The following is a 12,068-nucleotide window of genomic DNA, read 5'->3' as shown; positions in this document are numbered from 1 at the left end:
CGGATCCTGTTCGGTCTGCCTTACGAAGGCTTTCTCAGGTGCAATCCCTGCGCAGCTGTCACTAAGTGACAGGTAGTGTTGTGGCCAGGCGTGCACCTAAAACCTATCTACAGTGGAAGGGAAACAGCATGAAGCTCACTGATCCTCCAAAACAGAGGCTGGAGTCCATAGTGGTGAAGGGATAAATAGAAGCACGGGATTGATTGATTTAATTTTATTTATTTATATTCTGCTTTTTCTCACTGGGACCCATGGCAGATTACACAGTGCAAGTTAGCAAGAACAACCACTAGGACATTCAGTAAACAAATACAATCTGATCAATAGCTAGAAAGTTCAGTTCAAATATAATAGAGTATGGGTTGCAGAAATTGAAATGGGCATAAATCAGAAACACAGAGATGAAACGTTGCTGAAACAAAGCGTAATAAACCCACCATCTTTAACAACACAGAAAACAGCCCAGTAGGAGCATATCTACATCAACAGATAGTACTCAGTGGAACAGTCTACAGACACTGTCCCTATCCAAGGCATCTCTTTGAGCTAAGAGGGATGACAAGTAAGATTCAAAATGTATTGATTTCAGCCCCACCCTTTCTCCTATGGGGATCCAAAGCAACGTGCAACATTGTTCCTCTCCTCCTCCATTTTATCCATACAAGAAGTTTAGCCCAAGGTCACACAGCAAGCTTTTATGACCCGGGGCGGGGGGGGGGGGGGTCTGCACCACACTTGCTTTCCAGTGTGAAAAGTGTTCAGTTGCACTTGTGGCAGAGGGTGGCAGAGATACAAGGTTTGGGGCCGGCTTCATGGGACACAGTAGGGGGGGTTTTTTTAGCCTAAAGTTGCAGTCTGCCAACATTCAAAATGTTAAAAATCTGAATTCCAAATTCTTAAATTTTAAAATCTGAATTCCCTCATTTGCAATGTTGATTTTTCTAATCCCATTCTCTTGTCTCAGACTGAGATTTGTCACAGATTTTGCTACTGAAAGTTGAGGCTTTTTTCCCTTCTGAGAAGTGAATGTTGGTGCACACATATATACTTCCAGGGAGAAAGTTCCCAAACTGCCATTGGAAATGGCGGCACTTCCAGAATATGCAAGCTACCCTTCAAACCTAGTTGCAGTGGGGCTGTGGCCAAGAGCAAAGGCTGGGGTTTCTGAGGGGGATTTCATAACTTTGTAGGCAATGAGTGTGGACCATCTGCATTTTAGCAGGCTAAAGGATCGCTATCAGTATGCCCATCTGGTGCCCCCTTCCAACCTAGACTATGATACCATTTACCATGACTGCAACTACTGCCAAACTTGGGCCTGCGTTGTTCTTAGATAGCCCGCTCTCTCTTGCCTCTTGCACTGTGGTGGCATTTTCTTGTCAGACACCAAGATCATGGTACAATATTTGTTCCTTTCACCCAGCAGCAGCAACAGCGAGAGCAGCAGCAGCAGCAATATTGCAATGGCAACCACGGGACCTCCTGCCCACCTGCTGACAGGTCAGGTAGGCTCAGAAAAATGGCACAAGGACAACAGCAGGACTGTGCGGAAAGCCCATGAGCTGACCAAAGATTGTGGGGAGCAAGCACTTGACCTTTGGCGTGCCCCCCTGGCCCCGGGCCAGCCTGAGGAGACACCATATGAGCACAAGCTTAGGAAGGACACCTGGAAATTCAAGCTGGATGTGTCGTCATCTGGAGAGGTGAAGAGAAAGCCTCCAGAAGGGCCTGGAGTGACCCTCTGGAAGAGCAAAATCAAGCCTCCCCCTTGGGTTTCCAAGATGGCCATGCCCTGCTTCCGAGACTACTTCAACACCAAGAACAATGAATTTGTGGCTCAGTACTCCAGGGAGACACGCCTAGTGGTGAGCCGTATGCGCCAGGCCCTTATAGAGATAAACGAGCAGGTCAAGGCACTGGTGCGTGCGAGGGAACGGCTTCATGTGATGCTGGCCAGAATTCGCCAAAGTCTCATTACCAACAAGCAAAGCCAAGCCATCCGGGGGCACAGGCCAACATCAGAGAAGGTGAGACCAGCATACAGCTATTTGCTTGACTACTGAGCCCACCCACCGCTTAACTAACCAGCAAGGTTGTGTCACCTACACACTCCTAAGCACTTAGTAATGTGCAACGGGTGTGCTCAGGTGCATCTATTGAATTCCTGGGCAAAGAACAAAATATTTGAGCCTGTGCTCAAATATGATTCATCTTCCCTCCCTAGTGACATCGTGCTCTGTTGTACAGAATAAGGCAGGAAAAACGAAATTACTAAAGAAGCCTTTCTAACACTATTTCTTATTGTCCAGGAGGATCAGAAAGTCAGCTAGGGACATAATGAAAGTTCAAATGTATCCTGTTAATTTCACAAAATGCATTACATGGGAACATTAAGCGGTCTTTCTTAAGAGCACATCTGCACAGGAGTGTAGTTACTTATGCCGTAATATGAGAACACAGGCATTCTGGATAAAATCACATATGGAGCTGCCTTATGTGCAGTCATATAAAAACTGTATCTAGCTCCTTATTGTTGGCCCTGACTGGCAGCAAATCTCCAGGGTCCCTGACTAGCATGTCTTTACCTGTTCTGCTACCTGAAGCCATTCAAACAGGTCATAACAGGGATTAAACCAGCGATCTTCTGCAAGTAAGGCATGAGCTGTACCACTGAGCAGCTGTTCACTTGCAAAGATATACCACCTGCTGTCTCCCCCCCCCCACCCCACTTGGCATAGTTATGTCTGGGAACTGAACCCAGAAGCTCTCACACACAAAGGGAGAAAAGTGCCCCTAGACCTGTGATACTCACTCAGGGGCTTTAATGTGCCACCTGTGGCTCTTCTGAGCATTGTTCCCCTATGTGGCATCTGCCCCATGTTTCAGGAAAGTGTGCCCTTGCCTAGCAGGACTTGTGGTTGGCAGGTGGGTCCCACCTTGAAACAGCTGCCACTAGAGGAATGGGTGAGCTGCATGTCTTCTTGAGGATGCAGGCTCATGCTAGGGATGGAAGTAAATGTGGCTCTTTTGGTTGACGGCAATTGTGAATATGGATCTCCCCGAGCTGCAGAGTGAGTACCACTGCCCTAGACCAACAAGCCCGGCAATCAAAGATCCACTTGGCCTAGTGTTCCATTTCCAACAACAGCTATCCAAGTGTCTCTAGGACGGTCACGAGCAAGGCATGAAAGTGATGGCTTTCCCGTTGTCTGTGTTCACTTGAACTCTGAAGTTCCATTTAGCTGTGATGCCTAATAGTGAATAGGCACTGGCACTGTGCTAGAACTCATGCCTTACTGGCAAAAGGCCCCAAGCTCAAGCCCTGAAATCTCCTGTTAGAAGGATCTCATCTAGTAGAGCCAGTCGAGGCACACATTTTCTTTTTTAAAGCACCTAAAGTAGCAGACATCAACACACCTTGCAGCTGTGAGTTCCTTAAGTTAATTCTGAATTGTATGAAGAAGTACTTTCATTGGTCTGTTCTGAACCTACTGCCAAGCAATGGGTGTTCCTGAATATTATGAAAAAGACAGAACAAAAAAGGTTCTGAATCAATTCTCTCCATACCATTTGGGATGTTATTTCATTTCATTCCATTTACAGCCCTCCCTCCCCGCGAATAGGCTCAGGGTGGGTCACAACAATATCAAATAATACAAATACGATACGTAAATCTCTAAACCTGTCAACCACTTCAGTCATCTGTCCTCTTAACCAAAAAAGCTGGGGGAAACAAAGTGGTATCTGACTATGACAGTAAACAGAAGATAGTAGAGAAGTCTGTGCGCTACACAGGGGAAGGGCTGTGGCTCAGAGGCAGAACATCTGCATGGCACGCAGAAGGCCCCAGGTTCAACCCTTGGCATCAGGAGTCAGATAGTAGGTGGCAGGGCTTTTTTTCTGAGAAAAGAGGTGGTGGAACAGTTGCCCTAGGAGAAAATGGTCACATGGCTGGTGGCGGCGCGGAGGGCAATCTCAACTCCCCTCTGTCTGGAGATCAGGGGGCGGGGCCACCAGCCATGTGACCATTTTCAAGAGGTTCTGGAACTCCGTTCCCCTGCGTTCCCCCTGAAAAAAAGCCCTGGTAGGTGGTATGAAAAACCTGAGATCCTGGAGAGCTGCTGCCAGTCAGCAGACAATACTATGCTCGATAGACTAGTTGTTGGACTCAGTATAAGGCAGCTTCATCTGTTCACAAGACGAAGGGAGCAGGATGATGACAGATATAACAGAGATAGCAGTCCCATGGATTCTTCACACTGTCACTCTGCAGGTTCTCATTTTCAGAACAGATCGCAGGAAAAGATGCTCAGCTTTTCCAGGGAGACTTATGGTTGACCACTGCAATGTTAAACCATGAGCATAGGTGGGTGCCTGCTAGCTGAGGCCTCCATGTAAATCACACAGTTCTCCTACTCCCCAAAGACAATCCACTTTGCTTTCCTCCCTGATTTGCAGGTACCTGACAAGGTGGATGCCTTGATGAAATGGGAGAAGGAGGAGTTACTAAGACAGAAAGCCAAACTAGAGGGGGTCATGGGCATGTCAGAAGATCACCTTCAGGTAGGAAACAGGTCTCCACAATTCCTAGTGACGATGGGTGGGTGGGGGCGGGAGGAGAAGAAACAGTTGGGTGTCATCAGATAGAAGATGACTCTTGAACACAAAGGATGTCATTGGTGCTTTGGGCCGTCTCCAAATATGAAGTAACTTTTCTGTATTGTTAAAAGGAAGACAGATGAAATAAAGTACATTGTTTATAAGCTGCGAAGAGGGGAAGTGTATGTGCCATCAAGTCACAACTGATTTATGGTGACCATATCGAGGGGTTTTCAAGGCGAGTGAGAGGCAGTTTGCCTTCCTCTGCAGAGCAACCCCACTCTTCCTTGGTAGCTTCCCATCCAATTACTGACCTTGCCTAGCATTTGAGATCTGACAAAATTGAGCTATATCATCCCATCTGGGATGAGGAAGAGCTTCTAGTTATTATAGCCCAGCAACCTTCCTGGCCCTGATCCACCTGTTTGCAAGTTTTACCTGCACCACAATCTTGAAGCTCCAGCACACAGCTGGTTCCTCAGCCACTGTACAGGCTGAATTTTTTCCATCTTGCTCTTTATACTGGATTGGTGACTGAGAGGATGACATGACCTCACACCATTCTAGCTGCTTGGGTACCACCATAGTCAGCCCTTGCCATCACCAGAAGGTGGTTCATTAGCATAACTGATTTGCATATGCCACACCCCGTCATCACCTATCCTGGCTGTTTTGGACCCAATCCTGGCTGTTCAAGGCCGAAACTGGGCCCAAAATGGCAGAAAGGGGCTGAAAATGGCTGAAAAGGGGCCCAAAATGGTCAGGATTGGGCCGCTGCTGAGTGGGAGAGTGATCCACCACCTGTCAGAGGCCCAATCTGGGTCATTTCGGCCCCAAATGGCCGAGAGTCAGGTGGGCAGGGCCACCTGACATGTGACCTCTTTGGGGAACTGCCGGAACTGCGTCCCTGCGTGTTCTCCCTTGAAATGAGCCCTGATCACAAGAATGTGGGTTCGAATATTTATGAACTAGTATCTCTTGTGAAACGTACTTGGAAGAATGGTTTTCTCAACCATTTCTGCTGTAATAAGATACATGTGTGGTATTTCTTTGGGGCACAACATGTGTATGTGGGAAGGAGTGGGCAAATTTTTAAATTTGCCTTCCTCTTTATGAATGCCTTGGATTGTGCAGGCACTGGGCATGTGTCGGCAAGCCCTGGAAACAGCTTGTAACGAACGCAGTCGTGTATTGGACCTGGTACCCCATCCCCTGCGCATGGTTCTCCTAGAGGCTGGGCGGGACTCCTGGCTTGGACTGAGCCGGCCCTCGTCCACCTGGGTAGAGCGAAATGAGACACCCAAGCCAGATCCCATTGGACCTTTCACACCAGGTAAGGGAAAAGGCACCTCACTTCTGTAAGAAAAGGGGGAAAGACATGGGAAACCAGAAATGAATCGCATCTCAAGGATATCTGGCCACCACATCAGCTTCCATGACAACATGGGCCTCTGTTGTGAGGATAAAAGAGGAGAGGAGAACGATCTATGCTGCCCTGAGCTCCGTGGAGGAGGGGTGGGATTAGAAACATAGGTGAGATAGTCCCTGCACGTTTAATGCTTGAAATGGCCTTCTAATGCTGAAGTATAAGTGCGCCAACCTCCTGCATCCAGAGATAGATCACGCTACTTCATCATAAGGGGATTATCCTGCAAGGAAGCATCCCAACCTGCTATACATACTTTGCTTTGTCTCTTGCCCCATCTTTATTCCTGTGCTGATATTAGGGTGTGGTCAATCACTGCAAGGGACACACGAGAGAGAGAAGAAAAAATTCAACAGAAAAACAAAATGGAATATGGGATAATGGTATAGACGCAGGCCTCTGTGCTTCTAAGTGGCTCTTTCAGAGCAACGGCTGGGGACAAAATGGCCAATGGGGAGGTCAACAGAAACACTTCTTTAAACAAGTCTTGATTCTCTAATGGGCAGCATGCCAGGGCCCAACTAGATAAGATGCTGGAAATTCTGGGTATAGAGCATTCAAGCATTTGTACTTTTTTAAAAAAATAGCAGATATACAGCACCAGACTGAGATCAGGACCACGGTGCAGGAAGACTAAAGGATGGGAAAGGCTGTTTTCACACTACTAACCTGCTTCCGTAATGTTGCAAAACGTTGCGCGAAACCCGCGGAAGATAGCATCTTCTCACGAGAGTTTTGCGCGATGTCGCGCAAAACTCTCACAAGAAGATGCTATCTTCCGCGGGTTTCGCGTGACATTTCACAGTGTTACAGAAGCAGGTTAGTAGTGTGAAAACGGCCGAAGTATGGTCTCCAAACTACATTGTTTTCACAACCTGAAACCACCTCACAGGCTTTCAGTTCCATCCCAGGTAGTTACACCCGTCTCAACCCACTGAATTGAATGGACTTGGAAGGGTGTAACTCTGCTTAAGATGACACTGTAGGTGTCATCCCCCGAAAGGTCCCAACCCCTGGGTTAAAAACCACTTAAACAGAGAGTAAAGAGTCCAGTGGCACTCTTTACTATTTTGCTACTGCAGACTAACACGGCTATCGCCTCTGGATCTTAGACAGAGAGATGTGCGGTCAGGCTGAATAAAAGGCAGCTCCGTACGTTCAGCCTAGCTGCTTTCATTTCCAATCAGGAAAAACAGCACGATGGGGAGGCTTAACACTCCCCACCCCCTCCCGTACTGCTATTCCAATCTGAATCAGGATCTTATGCCTCTGTTATTTAAAAAAAAAGAATTTAGGAGCTGTGGATGCAAAATTCTCCATGTCTCATGTGGTCTGTCTCCTACAGAAGGGACTACAACAAAAGGAAGGCAAAAACCTACCGGAGGGTCGTGACGTTACAATAATCAATCAATAATTAATTAAATGTTTTTAGAAATGTTTTAAGTTTTGAAAGTGCTAGAAGTGCCCATAAAGTGCAAGAAATATTAATACAATGAAAATTGATATACACACAATCTATGAACTACAATATAACTCTTGGAGAGAGCTAATTAAGTCACTAGTTACAAATTATATACAGGAGGAGGCAAGGTGGCAAAGCAAGTGCATGTCCTGCTGGGCGTGTGATAAATCACGACGGAGCTTGAGACCGGATCACTTCCCCTCTCCTCTCCCTCCCCTACTCCCACCCTCCAGAGTGTTCCGCAGCTCTCGATGATGCCCGGCGCCTCACCTTTCTTTCCAAGGACATGATGCTTAAGGTGCAAGAGGCCATCAAAGAGGCACGGGATGCCCGCAACACGGCTTACAACACCATTGAGAACAGCCTGCAAGGCAAGAGGGAGGAAACTCTCCGTCATAAGGTAATGGGAAGTCTCATACCTCAGTGGAGAGATGTGTGGTACTCTACATGTGATCACAGCTTGCACGCACTGGCAGATGCTGGGGACAGGCCCCAGATATGGTCTTTAATGCCAAGGCTTGGCCCTAACATTCTTAGCATGACTTATATTCTTCTACGGTTTCGTTTCTCAGGCCTGATGAAATTGTTCCTCCCTTCTATGTTTTCTATGGCTCAGCAAATAGGGAGGGCACACAGCTTAGGGTTGAAGGCCCTCATATCTCCAGCTAAAAAGGATCTCTGGTAGGAAGGGCTGAGAACAACTGCTGCCTGAGACCCAGGAGAGCGGCTACCAGCCAGAGTAGATAATATGAAGTTAGGTGAACATCAGAGGAACCCTGGTAGGTCAGCCCAAATGTCTCTCTAGTCCAGAATCCTATAACTAGCTATGAAATTACCCCCAGGAAGTGGAGCTTGCTGCACTGTCATCCACCAGCAGAAGCACCCTTGCTTACATTTAATTATCATAGCAAATGGCTATTTATAAGCCATTTCTCCAAGAATGTATCTAGTCCCCCTTTAAGGCTGTCTACATAGAGCAGTGGTCTTCAACCTTTCCAGACCCAGAAGCCACATTAAACCACATGGGACCCGCTGAGCTGCAATCATGTGGCAGAAACTCATGTGACATAAAAGTCATGTGACAAGAGGAGGAGGAGCCAGACTCTCTGAACCACCCTATGCTAAAAATGAGTTATTCTCTCCCCTGCTGAGTGACCTTGTCTTGCTATCCAGCTGTTCCTCTCAGCATGACTGCAGAAAGTGCATGGTGCTCTTGCTCTCTGCATGTGCACATGAGCAGCAGAGCCTTCCAAAGAATGCAGCCAAAAAGGCAGCCCTATAGGGGCTCATGGCATAGCAGATGGGTCTCTGTGACCCACCCAAGGGTTCTGACCCGTGGATTGAAGACCATGGATATAAAGAAATGAGTAGTCAGATTCAGCATAAGGAAGCTTCACATACTTAGAAATGTGGCTCCTGTGCACGCTCTGCCTTTTCTAAACACCAGTTTTCTGCACTTCCCCTTTACAGCGCCTCACTCCCTTTTGAGCTCCTCCATCCCAGAGCACACCATCTAAGAACGTGAGATAGGCCTGCACATCCTGTTACCTACCAAGCAGAACACGGCCCACCAGCCATATATTGATGCTTTCTTCGTGCATCCCAAACAAACACACGGGGGCGGGGGGGGGGGGATTTCAAACCTGTGGCGAATAAGTAGCCTTCACCTCTTTCAGTTGCAAGCTATGCAGGCCTGATGTAAGAACCGTGCCACTGAAGCAGCATTCTCTTTCTGACAGCAACCAAACACTCATAAGTTATGAGGCTCATAAGTAAGGGTGTCCCCAGTTGATAGTTTCCAAGGTCTGGAATTAACAGGAGCAGAGCATCCAGCAGTTTATTTTCCACTCCTGCCAGTTCCGCTCCCTGTACCACTTTTTCTCCTGCCTAAAGAAGCTGGTTCTGCAGCGGACAGAGAGTCATAGTCCCCCCCCCCCACACTCCGCCCCGCAATCCTAATGGAACCACAACCCATGCTTGGGGACACCTGGGCCTCTTGAGAACCTTGCTAGGGCTACAGCGGATTAACCAATTAAATCTTTAGCTGATTGATCAGTGAGGGCCAATTTCAGCCAGCAAGGCCAGGGTTAGGCAGGATTGAAGTTATGGGTGTGTTTGTTTTGGGAGACTGTTTGGAGCTGGTGCACCTCCACCTCAAGAAATGAAAGAAAAAAAGATAGAAGATAACCTTGCCTTTCCACAATTTGGCAACTTTTATAATTGCATGTTAAGTTACCTTACGCTTCCTTTGGCGTCTCAAAAAGGCGCCTGTATTGAGTTTCTGGCAACATGTAAATATATTTCAGTGTAACCAATAAATGAATCAACCATCTGCCTTTCAGTGAAGCAATCAGTTCAGAATTATTTTAGTGCTCCATCCTTCTTATGGTGCCTGATGTCCTCCCTTTTTAGGGCATTGTGCTAGAGAACATGTCCTGGCCCACGCTAGCATCTCTGTAGAGCTGTATCAGAGTAGACCATTTCATCACATGAGTGTGTTTCTTTCTCCCCCCCAACCCTACAGGTACGGCTAGACATGGCCTTGGGAGGAACACGCAGCACCCTGCATCGCTGCCAACGTTTCATGCACGAGATGAATGTCACCCGAGGAATGGCCCTGGTGAGCAATTAAGGCTGGGAGGCCACAACCTGCCCTCCCTTCCAGCTGTTTGGATTCAGTGAGAAACAGCTGCTCTCCCCACCCTTTCGCTCCCATTCCCAGAATTTACCTTTGGTTGTCAACCACTTTCACTTCTACAGGGTCCTGAAAGTAGCAAGTACTTGGAGACACGGGAGAAGCTGACACGGCCAATGGTGCAGGTGTACCAAAGACATGTGGGGACACAGCTGCCCGAAGCTGCAATCCTCAACCAGGTAAAAGGCAACAAGGACAATGATGAGACAGGGTAGAAACAGTCTTACCTGTAGGAAGTGACAAGGTTGCTGCACAGGTCCAATGGGTGAAAAATAATCTTGGCAGAATACTATTCTGCTCCCCCTTCTTTGAGTGGTGGACATCAATAAGGGATGATTCTATCCTGGACCATCCCTTGGATTCAGTACACCCCAAATCTTCTGTGACCGGCAATAGTTCTTCAGGGCTTCAATGAGAGGTCTTGCCCAGCCCTGCTATCCAAGATCCTTTTCTAAACAGAAGATCCCAGGAGTTAGAATTGGGAACTGAGTCAACCTATAGCTTCAAAAGAGCAAAGTCTAGACCAATGTGGTATGGCAACAGCTCTTCGAGATCACAATGAAGGGTCTTGCCCCACCTTGCTACCCACGATTCTTTAACCAGAGATGTCAAGGGCTGAATGTGGAGCCTTCAGACACACACAGCAGCCTAAAACACTGTGTAGTGACTTACAGCTTTCTAAAGCTCATTTTCCTTTGGGAGAAGGTAAACAGAGTAAATGGGATTGGAATACTCCTTCCACTGGAGCAAGACTCTGCAAGCACTTGAGGGGCTGTCATATAGAGGAGTCTAAAGAGCCAGCCATAGTGTCTGGGTAAAACTCCATTTGCCAAAATGAAATCAGCACAAGTTGTGGTAGTAAACAGCTGGGTCAAAGGGTTATAAAATGCAGGAGGTACAGAGGCAGACAGACCAGCTCTGTTTGTCTCTTGCCATGAAAACCCACTGCGGTTGCTAGAAGTCATCTGTGACTTAATGGCACTTTTCAGACCAGTGTGAGAGTTTCTACACGTCTTTACCATTGCGCAAAAATCATGAAAAACTCACGGAACAACAGCATTCATAGCACGATTTCTGACATCATTGCACCACGAAACCAAGTAATGACAAGAAATCGCACCATGAAGACGCCGTCATTCTATGAGTTTTTTGCAATTTTGTGCAACGGTAAAGAAGTGTGGAAATGGCCCTAATTATATAAAATTCAAACGTAGTCAAAAGTATAGAATGTACCATTCAAAATAGCAGTAATTGGTGATACCTGGTTTAGCAAAGTTCAAGAGAAATTCTGTTAACACCTGTAACAGCTGAGGAGTTGCAAGTCCTTGGGAAGTGGTGTCAAACTTCTTGATGAACTAGAACTCAACAGTTTCACACTTGGGCTTTCCTTTGAAGTTATTTTGCTGGAGAATAGCCTGATGAATCAGAGGTTGTGCAAATCTGATCCAGGCAAACAGCTCTGGAGTATATGTGCCTCTGGAAAGTTGAATCTGTCCACTAATCACTGCCCACCTTCTAACTCCTCTATCTGTGATAGCAGAACAGAAGCTTAAAGAGCCTTAAAGATTTATGAAATTATGCAGTGATGTGAAATGACTCAAGTCCACCCTGTGGATGTGAAGCTGATACCTAAGGTCTCCTGCTCCCAAACATCTGCTTACGAGTACCTTTGCTTCTTTCCCCAGTCCACCGCACTGTTAGATTGCGCCATAGAAGACACAGCTAAGAACATTCAGAGCCTACATGACACCAGGGGTCACCTGCAGCTATGCATTCACGACAAGGAGACTGGCTACGGCGTGGATGGCAGCATCAAACGTCTGCGGCAGCGCCGCATACTTCCCCGCACCTGCCTGCAAGAGACTCTTGATCTGGTCTACACCTAG

The 12,068-nt window shown here is 47.2% G+C and overlaps 1 protein-coding gene across 1 annotated transcript; it reads left to right on the top strand.

Moving 5' to 3' along the window:
• The first annotated feature begins 1,463 nt into the window (after nt 1-1,463).
• Nucleotides 1,464-12,068, top strand: CCDC105 (coiled-coil domain containing 105). Its single transcript, XM_054975357.1, has 7 exons — nt 1,464-2,027; nt 4,459-4,563; nt 5,734-5,932; nt 7,721-7,887; nt 10,012-10,107; nt 10,248-10,361; nt 11,868-12,068. The coding sequence occupies exons 1-7, from the start codon at nt 1,464-1,466 to the stop codon at nt 12,066-12,068; spliced, it is 1,446 nt and encodes a 481-aa protein (XP_054831332.1).

This window comes from Eublepharis macularius, chromosome 4, assembly GCF_028583425.1.
Source record: "Eublepharis macularius isolate TG4126 chromosome 4, MPM_Emac_v1.0, whole genome shotgun sequence".
Lineage (NCBI taxonomy): Eukaryota > Metazoa > Chordata > Lepidosauria > Squamata > Eublepharidae > Eublepharis > Eublepharis macularius.
The sequence above is the reverse complement of the archived record's forward strand: the minus strand, read 5'-3'. Positions and strand labels throughout refer to the sequence as shown.

Bases quoted from the DNA above. Each gene is read 5' to 3' on its own strand.
- CCDC105 (XM_054975357.1), top strand. From the start codon at position 1,464: ATGGCAACCACGGGACCTCCTGCCCACCTGCTGACAGGTCAGGTAGGC. The intron at 7,888-10,011 runs GTAATGGGAAGT...CCAACCCTACAG, and splicing joins AGGAAACTCTCCGTCATAAG to GTACGGCTAGACATGGCCTT. The intron at 10,362-11,867 runs GTAAAAGGCAAC...TTCTTTCCCCAG, and splicing joins AAGCTGCAATCCTCAACCAG to TCCACCGCACTGTTAGATTG.